Source organism: Gobius niger, assembly GCF_951799975.1.
Source record: "Gobius niger genome assembly, chromosome: 16".
Lineage (NCBI taxonomy): Eukaryota > Metazoa > Chordata > Actinopteri > Gobiiformes > Gobiidae > Gobius > Gobius niger.
This window is the reverse complement of record NC_136867.1, coordinates 5,664,842-5,679,805: the sequence shown is the minus strand read 5'-3', so window position 1 is coordinate 5,679,805 and position 14,964 is coordinate 5,664,842. Positions and strand designations below refer to the sequence as shown.

Below are 14,964 nucleotides of genomic sequence, written 5' to 3'. Positions count from 1 at the left end.
TTACAAAAGTTTAGTAAGTTATAGCTAGTCACATCGAGTTGCCTTGTGTACAAAATGTAAAATAAATAAAGTTGCAAAGTTTTATTATATTATCTGCACACATTCATGTTGCTTTTTTAGACCCACTGTGGGTGTTGACGTCTGGAGAGAAAAAGTACCGAAACTTGGCACTAGGGCTGTTTTTTATACTTTTTTTTTTTTTTTGCAAAGCAGACTTGCATTATTTCATGGCCTGGGATTATTTTCCCTTCATATTTCACGTGCCACGGCTCACGCTTTTGCCTGACATAAAAACAAACAGTGCTGTGTGATGATGTCATCAGGCCGCGCTGCTCAGTTTGCTTGCGCAGGTGTGAGGGCTGGCCAGCAGGGGGCAGGTGTGAAACAGAGACCTCTCCTTAAGTCCTCTCCAAAAATCACTTGTACTTTTATGACTGTTCAGAAAACAGAAAATATTCAGCAGGGGTATTTTTTTTATTATTAATGAATATATAAAAAAAATAAAGACATTTTTTTTGAAGGCAACAAATCATTTGAATAATCGTGATTTCAAAAATACACAAAAATATTTGTGATTATTTTTATTTTTTTTCAATAGTCAATAATCAATACTTGGCACCAAAATAATATTTGTTTTTTGTTACTGCCCCCTTTTCGGTCGGTGCCTGGTAGGTACCGTTTAACAGTACCCAGCCCTAGTCAGCAGCAGTGAGAAACCAGGATCCTGACTAGAACCAGGAAATACCATGTTAGTCCAGTGCTCAGTTTTCTGCACTAGCCTGTCGCTCAGAGAATAAACTGTAAAACATCTTCAAAACATCATCAAAGCACATCTCAGCCAAGTGAACACGGCACGGTAGCACAGCCCGATTAGCTCTCGATCTGGAAGGTCCAGGGTTCAATCCCGGATCGGCCTTTGTTTATAGCTGCATGTTCTCTGCACTCATCGCTTTTAATGTCATTAATTACATTACATTAATATCTTATGAATAGATTTGATCTGCCTTTTTGTTGTGAATGTAACTGTGAAGTGCTTTGAATTGCCTTGTGTGCTCTACAAAAAATGTTTTTTTATTGTGTGTTTATGTGTGAGGAAAGTTAGGAATGATTTTGAACCGTTTTGAACTTTACTCGGCCTTTAATAACTAATCCCAATCTTCTAATTTGTCTCAAACCCAGATATTTTCCTCCTCTTTTTATTTGGTGTAAAGGTTTGACTTTTTGACATAACAAATGAGTGTCTGAGCACGTAGGCTTTGGGAGGGTTAGCGCAGGTCGAGCTGTCCGCCTGTCTCGGCTGAGGATTACACACTTGAGGCTGATTTGTTGGGGCTCTCCAGAGGTTTTTCACAGTTTTCCACGTCTCCTGCGCGCACATCTGTCCACAGGCCTCACCAGCTCCTCCGGTGTTAGGCCTCCACATCTTTAACTCCATACGGGAGATCAGATTATGCATGTGGAGCACTGCTGAAAGGTTATATAACATGCTTTTTCAGACCTTGTTTTTTCTCCCTGTTATCTGGGGCCGCATAATGTATTGCCAAAATATTATTGCGACGCATATAGCGAGAAGAAAAATGGGCCTCTTTCACGTCTTTCTCAAAGCATCTCTGTTTGAGCTTCTAAAAGGTGAAAAGCTAAAAGAAGCCCTTTTCTCCACAGATATCCGTCACCCAGAGGAGCTGTCCCTCCTGCGTAAGCCGCGGGATCCCAAGAAAAAGAAGAAAAAGCTGGAGGAGGCCGAGGAGGACGACCTGGAGCTGGAAGGCCCCCTCCTAACTCCAGGATCAGGTGAGAATGGCGGGTGTGGCTTTAGCAGTTAGCCGTTAGCTTCGAGGCAATCACAAACATCTCCTTTTTTTTTTTCCATCATTTTTTTGTTGGGTATTCAACTCATTTTTGTAACTTTTTTGTCATTTTTTGTCATTTTTTTGTCATTTTTTGTCATTTTTTTGTCATTTTTTGTTATTTTTTGTTATTTTTTTGTAATTTGTCATTTTTTTGTCATTTTTTGTCATTTTTTTGTCATTTTTGTCACTTTTTTGTCACTTTTTGTCATTTTTCGTCACTTTTTTGTAATTTTTTGTAATTTTTTTGTAATTTTTTTGTAATTTTTTTGTAATTTTTTGTAATTTCTTGTAATTCCTTTGTCTTTTTTTGTCTTGTCATTTTTTTGTCATTTTTTGTAATTTTTTGTCACATTTTTGTCATTTTAATTTTTGTCACTTTTTTGTCATTTTTTTGTCATTTTTTCGTCACTTTTTTGTCATTTTTTTGTCACTTTTTTGTTATTTTTTGTAATTTTTTTGTCATTTTTTTTGTCATTTTCTGTAATTTTTTTGTCATTTTTTTGTCATTTTCTGTAATTTTTTTGTCATTTTTTTGTCTTTTTTTGTCACATTTTTGTCACATTTTTGTCATTTTTTCGTCTAATTTTTGTCACTTTTTTGTCATTTTTGCCACTTTTTCATCAATTTTTCCTCACGTTTTTGTCAAACTTTTCTCACTTTTTTGCCACATTTCCATCCTTGTTTCGGTTTCAGTTTTGTCGCTATCTTCCCAGCTTTTTTCCCAGAAGCTTTTGGACTGGGGTGAAGCCAAACTGGAGAAAATGTGCTCGGTTCAGGTGGGAGTTAAGGGGTTTAAAGAAAAGCATCCAAAAACAAAAATGCGCTCGAAAAGCAACAAAAAAAGTGACAAACACAACAAAATGTGACGAAAACGTGACGACAAAGCAATGAAAAAAGCGATGAAAAAACAGCAATAACATGAAAAAAAAAAAACAGAAAAACAAGAGACGAGTTAGCCGTTAGCTTCGAGGCAATCACAAACATCTCCTTCTGTGAGGTTAGCAGGTTGAAAGGAGCTGAAAATATGATTATTATTGATTGATTGATGATGACAGACAAATATTAAAATTGCTGCTCGGTGCTTTCTCGTATTGTCGGTTTGTGGTGCTGCTGATCAGGGAAAAGAACGACTGAATCCTCTACCAGCCCCATGACGTCCTTCATAACTCTGGGCTGATGTAAGAGTACAGTGTTACAGGAGTCTGCGTATTGTCTCCGTTCAACAATACAAGTCTGTAGAAGCGAAGGAAAGCTATGCCTTAAAGGCCCGGTACCCTCGGAGTGGAATGAACTCATCTAGTCCTTCAGTATACAGTGGTTTCTGATCAAATACTGCTCATGGGAGTCATTTCTAATGTGCGCTCGCAGGCTTGTAGGTGATTGAAGTCATGTGTGTGAAATATGTGGTCATGACTTTGTCCATATGAAGAATGGGGATGTTGGTTCTTAACTGGGGGGTCAAGACCCAAAAGTGGGTGACACAGCTGCTGAGTCTGTTATTACTAGGTTATTGCTTTTATCATTTTCATCATTTTCGGCTTGTTTTGTTGCTTAGTCATCAATAATTTGAGGTAGAAAGACAGTATTTTACCAATTCTGTTCTTATTTGCGTTGCTGCTTCTGATGTTGAACAAGTGCAGCTTAACCTCTTAACTCCCGCCTGAACCGAGAGGATCTTTTTCCTCACGTCATCAGATTTTTTTTTTTTTCCATCATTTTTTTGTTGGGTGTTCAACCCATTTTTGTGACTTTTTTGTCACATTTTGTCACATTTTTGTAACTTTTTTGTTATTTTTATCACATTTTTGTTACTTTTTTGTCATTTTTTTTATCACATTTTTGACAGTTTTTTGTCAATTTTTACTCACATTTTTGTCACATTTTGTCATTTTTTTTGTCACATTTTTGTCATTTTTTGTCACATTTTTTGTCATTTTTTTGTCACATTTTTTGTCATTTTTGGTCACATTTTTTGTCATTTTTTTGTCACATTTTTTGTCATTTTTGGTCACATTTTTTGTCATTTTTTTGTCACATTTTTGTCATTTTTTGTCATTTTTTTGGCACATTTTTGTCACATTTTTGTCATTTTTTGTCATTTTTTTGGCACATTTTTGTCACATTTTTGTCATTTTTTGTCACATTTTTTGTCAGTTTTTGGTCACATTTTTGTGACATTTTTGCCACTTTTTCATCAATTTTTCATCTCTTTTTTGTCAATGTTTTCTCACTTTTTTGTCACATTTCCATCATTGTTTTCGTCTCAGTTTTGTTGCTATTTTCACAGCTTTTTCCAGAAGCTTTTGGACTGGGGTAAAGCCAAACTGGAGAAAATGTGCTCGGTTCAGGTGGGAGTTAAGGTGTTAAAGTGATAGTCTGTAAGTTTAAATGTTTTTTATAAATGTAATAGATTGTGATTTATTGACCGCCTGGGTCTGAAACTTGAGGTAACATAAGTAATATTAAATAATTCCTCCCCTTGCTGATTACAGACACTAATCAGAATCCTCGGGTTGCCACTTTGACCAATGAGACGAGCTTTCCTTTCCAATTTCCAATCAGGAGAGAACGGGGAGGAGCTTGATCATTTACTTTTTAAAAATTCTGATCCTGCTCTCCTCATTTTTCCAAAGTGTGGAGTAGAGGAGTGGGCTTTCTGGTTCAGAGGAATTTCTCTTCTCTCTCCTCACTTTGCAAACTTACAGACTATCACAAACCCCTTAACTATCCGAGCACATTTTCTCCAGTTTGGCTTTACCCCAAAAGCTTCTGGAAAAAAGCTGTGAAAATAGCAACAAAACTGAGACGAAAACAATGGAAATGTAACAAAAAAGTGAGAAAACATTGACAAAAAAGTGACGAAAATTGGATGAAAAAGTGGCAAAAATGTCACAAGAAATTGACAAAAAATGGGCGAAAAATTACAAAAATGTGATAAAAATTTGACCAAAAAATGACAAAAATGTGACAAAAAATGACAAAAAATGTGACAAAAAAATGACAAAAGTGTGACAAAATATGAAAAAAAAATTGCTGGAAAAATTTACCAAAAAATGACAAAAATGTGACAAAAAATGACAAAAAAAATGACAAAAATTTGAAAAAAATTTGACCAAAAAATGACAAAAATGTGACAAAATATGACAAAAAAAATACAAAAGTGTGATAAAAATTTGACCAAAAAAAAATGACAAAAATGTGACAAAAAATGACAAAAAAATGACAAAAATGTGAAAAAAATGACAAAATGTGACAATTTTTTTTCTCACAAAAATGTGATTAAAATTTAACCAAAAAAATGACAAAAAAACAAAAAAAAAAAAAAACACAAATGTGAGAAAAAAAGACAAAAGAGTTACAAAAATGAGTTGAAAAACCTACAAAAGAATGATGGAAAAAAATCTGATAGCGTGAGGAAAAAGATAGTCTCAGTTAGGCGGGAGTAGAGGTTAAAGCCCCTATAGCTATAACAAGCTGATATGAACAACAATGCAACATGGCTAAATTATAAATTGAAATTGCATCTGAATGGTCGAAATTGACAAATGACAAAGAGAAAAAGACCAAATATTTCATTAATGTGCCCTTTGTTATTAAATATACCGCAAAGCCAGTCTTTTCCAGAACACTCGCTAACTTTCCAAAAATGCTCAGCGGCGGCGCCAAGACGGCCTGTGATAAACGACGTGCTGTCTCTTCTGAAACCTTTTGGTTTTGGGGAAAAATACCTCTTTTCTTATTTTTATCTTTCAGACCAAAACTACTCCTCCCTCTCCGTCGTCGCGCAGCAGGTTGAATAGCAGGTTCCTTCCCCCCCCCCCGTCAGGTCCTCATTGTGGTCGGGCGAGGCGCAGCGATAACAACCGCCCGCTCCCACTGACCAAATCCCAACGTGCGAATTTCACAGACCTCCACAGCGCCTTGGCAGAACGGCTGAGATTCCACGCATAGCTGGTCACGCTGACGTTTATAGAAAGAAAAAAAATAAAGTCCAAACCAGGCTGTAACCATGCACTTCTTAGCCAACAAGCCCCCCCCCCTTGTTCTCCTGTCAGTGTCCCGGGGAGTTACAACCAAAGCGAGAGAGAGAGAACTCGGTGTTCTGCTGTGCTGGGGCAGATTTGGCACTAGCTTGAACTGCTAATGCAAAAATGGCAAAATTTTGACCGAAGTAAGGCCTCATTTAAAAGCATCAAATTATATTAAAAAATAGCATTAAATCTAAATCTCGTAGAAAACAATGTCATTGCTCAACTCTTGGAAAAAAAAAAAAAGAATTCAACTGCAGTTTTGGCTGAAATGCTTCACTATTGTATTGCTCATGAGCAGGGGCGGACTGGCCATATGTCCATTCTGGAAGAGCACAGAAGGGCCACTGGCTCCAGGGCCACCGGTCTGGCCTCTCACTTTACCCTTTAACCTCTTACCCTTCGCCTTAACTGAGGTTTACCCAAATCTAAAGCTTAAAAGAAAAGCATCAAAATGGCGGCGAAAACAAGGATGAAAAGCGGTGACAAAACATGACAAAAAAAACTGACAAACACGTGAAGAAGCAAATCAATGAAAAAAGCAATAAAAACGTGATGAAAACAAGCCAAAAAGACACTGAAGGGGAGACACTACAGGCAAAACTCAATTTTTTCAGTTTTCAGGTTTTGGGCCAAATTGGTCTCTGAACATACAAGCTTTCACCCGGAAACAAAAAATATGCCTAATCTTCACAAAAACATGTTTAAATATTGCGCTGATTCAATGTTCCCCCATAGACTTATATGGGAGAATGCAATTTCAAGGGCTTTTTACTCAAAACACATTTTTCTGTCATTGTGGCGACACTATGTCCACGTCAGCCGGATCTAAAGACTTCACATTTTCCAGCCTTGGACTGAACAATATTTGGAAGATTTTTTCAGAGGGATTTTTTATTATTTAATCCCTAAGCCCCATTTATTGAGTTTTGAATGTCAAAAAATAAGGCGAAAATTACATTTTTACACATTTTTCCACTAAAAAACAGCTTATTTCAAAACTAAACAAGAAATCCTAAATCTCCTCTGAGAAACTCTTGGCAACTCATTCATCAATAAAATGAAACCATAAATTTGAATGTAGCTCTATCCATTATTCAGATTTCGTCGCCGAAAAAATGGGAAATTTGGGGCATTTTAAGACATAAAACACCTTGTTCTTTTTATGAAAAGATAAAATGACAGAAAACTTGCAATGTATTTTTTTCTCACATTTATGCCAGTGATCGACAGCAAAAGTTTCAAATTGATATCTGTAAATATACATGTTTTCCCCTATTCACCTGCAGTGTCTCGCCTTAAAAGGAATGAAAAAGCAACAAAAATCAACCAAAACATGGCAGAAATTTGACAAAAATGTGGCGACAATGTGACAAAAACTTGCAAATCACTCTTGTAGGTCTTAGCTTTCAAATGAGGCGTGTCTCTGTTTCTCTCCAGTCGAGGAGTTTTTAGATTTGCCGAACTGGAGAAAATGCACTTGGTTAAGGTAAGAGGTTAAAATATGTCTTTGTGGAAGTGTGGTATAGTCTCTATTTTGGACCAGGCTGGTCAGAATCCAGGGCCGTTTTTCAGTCCCAGTCCGCCCCTGCTCATAAGTTGCCTGTTGCACCTATGTGTCTTCTTCAATAGTGATCGAGTTTCCACTTTTCCCACATTGGCAGTGTCTCTCAGCACTTAACACCTTGTACTTCTGGACACTTCAGATCAGCCCCAGCTGCTGGAGATGACAGCTCTGCTAGATAATGAATTCCTGTTGGCTCCACATTTGATTTTCCTTCAGTCTGTTCAGTTGCTGTTTTTTTTTTCTTCGGTTAACTTGCTTCTTGTGACCTGGTAGACTCTTGGCAACACAAAAGTTTGATAGTTCTGTGGTCCCGTCCCAGTACTTTTGAAAGCTCTAGAGCAGAGGTAGGCACGTTTGTGTTGTGGCGGGCCAATTTTCATCATTGCCAAAACACCAAGGGCCGAACCTCACCTTTAAAGAGTGAAGTAAAGAACTTATTTTCTGCAAATGCCAAGTGGTTCTCAAGTGGTTTTGACTTGACCCACGATTACCCTCGAATGACAAGCCACGACCCAAATACAACTGTAATTTGTCATATATCGTATAAAATATTGTATTTTGAACCATTTTTTTATTGAACAAGCAGTAAATATGCTTTTAAGAGAGGTACTTGATCTTTTATTTGCATGATAACATTTCTCAAAATCATCTTAGGGGCCAGAGGTTCTGTCCTGGAGGGCCGGATTTGGCCCCCGGGCCTGACGTTGCCTACCCCTGCTCTAGAGAGTTTTGGACTTTTCTGTGTGTAACAGATCTTTTTTCCTTCCCATTTTGAGTGTAGAAAGAAACTGCATGTTCATTTATCACAAAGAGACCAATGGGCGAGGAAAGCACTTGCCTTTGGTCCTCACGGCAGGGAGCTGACATTGCTGCAATACCACCCCCTAGTGGCCAGGGGCGACTCCAAATTAAACTTTGTCAAATGATTTCCAACGGAGACTTTGCACCTCAATAACACTGCTTGAAGCCTGTTTTCAAAGAGTTTATTCTTTTTAAAGGAACAGGCCACCGTTTTTACACACTGAGATATGTTCTTACCTGAGCTTAGACGAGTTCATGTGTACCTGTCTGGTCTTTGTGCCCGTGGAAGAGCGTGGTAGCTTCTAACTTCACCCCGTTTGGAGCCATAGGAATATAATGGGAGAGGCCAAATGCTAGCAACATCTTTTGTCGTTGTGCGTGACTGAGGGCACGCACAGAGACCAGGCAGGTACGTATCAACTCGTCTAAGCTCAGGTAAGAACATATCTCAGTATGTAAAAATGGTGGCCTGTTCCTTTAAAGATCGCTGTAACCCATGTGCATTAGTATTTGATTGACAGGCTCTGGAGCTCTGTGGAGGCTCGTAGCCGGGGCTTTCCGCCTTTTTGTCCTTTTATTGGAACATGCTCTGTAGGAGGAGCCTACTATTCAACTCATTTATGTAACTTTTTTGTCCTTTTTTGTCGCATTTTTGTCTTTTATTTGTCCTTTTTTTGGCTTTTTTTTGTCCTTTTTTTGTCTTTTTTTTGTCTTTTTTTGTCATTTTTTAATCTAATTTTTGTCACATTTTTGTCATTTTTTTTTGTCATTTTTTGTCACATTTTTGTCATTTTTTGTCACATTTTTGTCTTTTTTTTTTCGTCTATTTTTTGTCACATTTTTGTCATTTTTTTGTCAATTCTTTTGTCATTTTTTTGTCATTTTTGCCACTTTTTCATCCATTTTTCGCCACTGTTTTGTCAAACTTTTCTCACTTTTTTGTCACATTTCCATCATTGTTTTCATCTCAGTTTTGTCGCTATTTTCACAGCTTCTTTCCCAGAAGCTTTCGGACTGGGGGTGAAGCCAAAACTGGAGAAAATGTGCTCGGTTCAGGTGGGAGTTAAGGGGTTAAAAGAAAATCAATCCAAAACCAAAAATGCGCTGGAAAAGCAACAAAAAAGCGACAACAAACAACAATCAATTCTGTGTGTGTATGTGGCTATGGGGAGGGGGGTGGGGTGAGCAGTGTTGTTGTCTGTTTGGAAGAGTGGGTGGTTGGGTGGGCGGGAACTGCTTTTAATCTGTAAAGCACTTTGTGTTACAACTCTGTATGAAAAGCGCTTTATAAATAAAGTTTTGATTTTTGATTTGATTTGTGACGAAAACGTGACGACAAAGCAATGAAAAAAGTGATGAAAAAACAATAACATGAAAAAAAAAAAACGAAAAACAAGAGACGAAAAAGCGACAAAAAAGTGAAGAAAAGTGTCAAGAAGCTTTTAGATTTGGGCAAAGCCGAACTGGAGAAAATGCTCTCGGTTAAGGCGGGGGGTAAGAGATTCACATATGTATTTGTGGAAGTGTCACATTTACGCTAATTTGGGCCAGGCTGACCAGAGTCCAGGGCTGTTTTTCAGTCCCAGTCCGGCCCTGAGCAACAATATTATCAAAACTCACTTGCGCTTTAACTCTGTTGTTCAACTTTAAAGAATAAAAGTTGTTGCGCTTGAGCGTGTCGAGCCCGAGCCATTTCGACCGCACCCATCCCCGGCGCGTCCTCTCGGGTGTGTTCGCCGGTCCCAGCGGGAGTCTGTTGTCACACTGTTGGATAATGTGGAATGCCTGGAGGAATGCACGGCGCGTTCACTGTCCCCCCCCCCGCCTCGCACTGCTATCGGATCACATGCTAGTGCCCCAGATCTGGTGGGAGTGAAAGGGGCGGCCCGAGCTGGCGAAGAAGAGGGGCCGGCCTGGTTACTCTCAGTCTGCTGATCGGAATCACAAGGTCGGGAACGCACAGAGGCTGCAAATGCAATAAGTCACCGGGACGTCCTGTGAAGCCGACTGTTGCTTCTTTTAGAGATCACTGTTCCGCATTTTATCCTCCTGCTCCTCTATATTTGCCGCAAACCAGAACTGATACTTCGTGACTAACCGTTTGTAGCGTAACATCGTAATGATCCAATTTGCCAGCTCAAACGTCCATGTCCAAGAACGCTTCCTCCCTGGCCCCTGATTGAAACAGTCGTCTTATCTTGAGGAGTAGCATGGCCCCCGGCTAACGGTGAAATTGTATGAAGTGCTCGGTCATGCCAACCTCAATGTTTATCAGGAGCGCGGCGGGTGGAAATTGAACCACGCTCGCCCAGGCCACGGTCATCTCCAGCGCCCCAGGCCAAACTGACTCACTCTGGGCTCGGCCACTGGCAGCGCCCGTGGAAACCCCAACGTCATGCCGTCTTTTTCTGCGTTAAGCTTTTCTGCATCTTAAAGGAGACCGACCGCAAGCCATTCTAACCATTTGGATGTGCCGCACACTGTCTTCACCCCCCTTGCCTCCTGTGTCTGCGTACACTGGTGTGTGAATGAGAGGGTGACTGGTTCCTTGATGTAAAGCGCTTTGAGTGCCTAAAACAGGGGTGTCCAAAGTGAGGCCCTGCTTGCTGAATCGGTACACAACACCGGAGATGATCCTTTTTATTTGAAATGCAATAATTCTATATAATTCTATCCTAACAACTAACATTATTGTGAGACAGAGCTGGCGTGAAGGTTTTTAAGCATAAATGAAGGTATGGGTGTTACGACCCGGCTCTGCTAAGGTGAAGGGGAAGTAACAAAACCAAGATGTGAAATGGTAAAACTAAAGTTATAATTTATTTAAAAAGGAATGCAAAGGTAAATTGAACAAAGGTTCCAAAACAAAGCTCAAACTTATAACCAAACGAAGTACAAACAGCAAAACCAGTCTCTAACTAAGTCACAAGTACTACGAGTGTCTTTAAAACACATTCAAAAAGACACAGAGCAAAGTGGCTGCTGTTCACATCAAATCCCAGCAGCCCCGAATGGCAGGTTGGCAGGTCCTTTAAGGGTGTGGCCGTTCAGGTGGGTGCCCAGGGTTGGCCCGACTCTGGGGCGGCGCACCAATCACAGGCCAGGGAAGCAGTAGGACCATTATCCAGTCAGGAACCAGGCTCAGAGACAGTCCACCAATGGCTGTCGAGGACTTCCACAGTCACATTTAAATACAAACGAACAAGGGTTAAGCACACAAGATGACACCACAAAAGGGATATGGCCAAAATGGAGGAGCTGGTGGCCTAGGGCCGTAACAATGGGGCACAATTTTAAACCTCTGCTAGTGAAAGGTTTTGCGGCACTAACCACCGATTTATGGCCCCTCACCCCGTGTACGCTTCAATATGCAGCCTCCTGTGGAAAAAGTCTGGACCCCCCTGGCCTAAAAGCAGGTAGAAAGGCGCTATATGAATGTGACCTCATGTAAACTGCGCTCTTACTCACTTTTTAATAATGTGCTCTCAATATTCTGGGCTGGACTGCGACCAAATGAATAAATTGGGCACTAAAAAAATAACATGAAATAAACATTACATAAATGCATTCTTGTTATTATCCACTGGTTTTTGTATCATTTCCAACATGCTCCGGTTCGATGTATGTATGTTTTCATGTGGGGGTGCACCGTTCCGATATTGATTTTAAAAACACAACTTTCACAAACTAAATATAAGTGAACCTGGAGAATTCAAAGAGTTGGTCGTGGCCTCCGATTGGCGCGCAAAATGCAGCTGCTTTTAACAGCATGCTAATGCTAACGAGAGACTGTGATTGGATCAACTAAAGCAGCCCAATAAAATAAAATCAGTGTTTGAATTTTGATTTATGAAGACTAAATCGTACCACCAATTTTTTATTATTTTCTTTTTCCCTGAATTTTTTTATTTATTTTATTATATTTTTCCCCCCTAAATATCTTCACATTTTCTCACGTTACATTCCCCAATTCTTACCCCAATCTGCCCCAAATTTTCACATTATTTCCAAAATTTTTCCAATAATTCCCGAACTTACCCCAGTAAATTTACTTATCTACATATACATGTTTGAAAACTAGGCCTTTCAGATGTTATTGTTTATGATTTTTTAAATTATTTTTTTAAATTTTTGTATTTATTATTATCATTATTTTTCAATCTGTCTATATAGTGTTGTTGCCATCGCTGTGATGTATCTATTTTACTTTCAGTTTTCTGGGTTTTGTCTGGGTTTTGAGACGTGTGGCATGGGGGTGGGGGGCGAACAGGGTGGAGGGAACGGGTGAAAAAGGGGGAAAAAAAGCAAAAAAAACGTTGTGTGTAGACCATATGACTTGCAACATAAATATTTCTTCCTGACATGAGCACAAAAAACAATAGAAAAACAATAAAAAATAAATAAAAATGTATGAAGACTAACTGTGATAGACTATAGACTGATATGTGTTTATATTACTGTAACCTAAAGCCTGTTATAGCCGAGGACATTGTGCAGAAAAGTCCAGTAATTCTTGTTTAATGTTTAATGTTGAATTGCCAATAATTGATAACATCTAGTTTGCAAGAAAAGAAAAGACAATTGACCTCACACTGGAGGAAATAGGACCATTCACTTTTCACTCACAGCAGCCACTTTTAAGAAAGTCTCTGGTATCGGCTAATATCGGCAGATGGAGATACTTAAATCCGTAGTATCGGTATCAGGAGCGAAAAAGCTGGATTGGTGCATCTCGTACTCCATTTTCAAAGGGGATTTATCTTTATATTTGTTTTCTTCTGTTCTTGGTTGGGTTCGGAATCACGTGCAGAAGTGAATTACTCAGGAAGGGTTCCCAGGAAGGACGAATTTTTAGACGGCCAAAGAGACACATCTCCTTTAAAACCACTCCCGTGTTATTTACTAATTATTTCTGCCGTTTCCTCTTTCTTTTCTATGTCCTGTCTTTCCTTTCCTTCTTTTCCCACTTTCCCTCCTATAGCTGCTGAGGTCATTTTCATCGGACCGGTCAAAGGTAAGCTTCCCTCTTGGCTTCTTCTGTCCTGGGCTCTTCCACACTGCTTCCCCCCTCCCCTCCTCTCCTCCCCCCCCTGCCTCACCTCGATCAGTCACATGACGACCCACACCAGCCCCGTCACCTGACCTCTCCGCGGAGGGCAGTCAGCTGATCAGCATGAGCAGCTTTATGTGTGGTGTTGTCGAGTTTGCGGTGATGTGATTGTGAGCTTTGGTGTGAAAATAACTCCACTCGGTCGCCAGCCACGGGTTTGAAATAATAATATTATTATTAGTATTATTATTTAGCCACTTGTGCGTTGTTGGTGTAGGAGAATGGAAAGTGCGAGCTTTGTGTTTGCAATTTCCAATTTATTTGAAATGTTGTACCACACGGCACCAAACCAACGTAAGCTGAACATATTCAGTCTCTTTCCAAATATAAACGGGTACAGACTCTTTAGAAGTGCACTATACAACTGATTGATATTTGAGCGTATTTGAATCACTGAAAGGTCAAATACACTCTAGTATTTACTTTACTCTTTTCTATTTTGTTTTCTTACTTGAAAAGTTGCATAGTGCACCTTTAACAACACAAGGAAGAATACCTTTTGGACTAAAATCACAAGTTTAAGCAGGCACTCAATACGTTTTCAATAGATAACAGCAGGGTCAGAAGTGAAAGTTAGCAAGCAGCAACTTTTCTTAAAGGGACTAAATGGAATTTAGGAAGTATGTATTTCCACCCCCTACATGCTCCAGCAATGTCCTAATGTAGAATCCATCAATACCCTTAGCTGGATTAAATCCTATTTAGCCGGGCGCTAAATAGTGTGTCCGTGTAAGTGAAGCAGTGTCCCAACAGAGAGAGTGCACTATGGGAGTGCCACAGGGATCTATCTTGGGGCCATTATTGTTCAGTTTATATATAAATGACCGCCCATCCGTGTGTGATGATGTTGATGTCCAGATGTATGCTGACGACACCGTTATCTACACGGATGGGAAGGACCATGAACAAGTGGAAACCAAGCTATCCGTGGCAATGGACAAAATTTCTGTATGGTTGAATGATTCCTGTCTAACACTGAATGTGAGTAAAACTGCGGCAATGTTTTTCTCAACAAAACCAAACAAAAAAACGAACCGGTGCCATCACTTTGACCAATGAGGCGAGCTTTCCCGTGACCCGGCTTTGGTCCAATCAATTATCATTCTGATAAAAAGCTTTCAGCTTGTATATAAATGTAAATACTGTCTGTAAATATCATGAACTGTATTTTTTTATGCTTTTTGTAGTGTTTTGTAATTGTCTGTCTCGGGGACTGCAGATGGAAATTAGCTCCAAGAGCTAAAGTCTGGTACAAAGCATCTTTTCATATGCTGATTAATGCTCCTGTACATGTCCCTGTCAAATAAACTAAAAAAAAAAAAAAAGATGATAGAATAGAATGTTATTGCCTACTGAGGTAGAAATTTATCTTTGGCTCACCGACACATAAAAACACAAGACTAGGGACGATATAAACCTGCCCAGTTGAAAAAATCCATCCATCCATTTTCTTCCGCTTTATCCGGGGCCGGGTCGCGGGGGCAGCAGTCTCAGCAGAGATGCCCAAACTTCCCGGTCCACACACACCTCCTCCAGCTGTTCTGGGGGGACCCCGAGGTGGCACCAGACCAGCTCGGAGACATAGTCCCACCCGCGTGTCCTGGGCCT

At 39.6% G+C, this 14,964-nt stretch overlaps 1 protein-coding gene across 2 annotated transcripts in view; it reads left to right on the top strand.

Annotated features, from left to right (window-relative positions):
• fermt2 (FERM domain containing kindlin 2) overlaps window positions 1–14,964 on the top strand; it is a 108,088-nt gene that overhangs the window by 61,261 nt on the left and 31,863 nt on the right. For both annotated transcript variants that reach the window (XM_079573241.1, XM_079573240.1), the window contains exon 3: window positions 1,663–1,791. In XM_079573241.1, coding sequence (XP_079429367.1) covers window positions 1,663–1,791 — 129 coding nt within the window. The remainder of the gene's footprint in view (window positions 1–1,662; window positions 1,792–14,964) is intronic.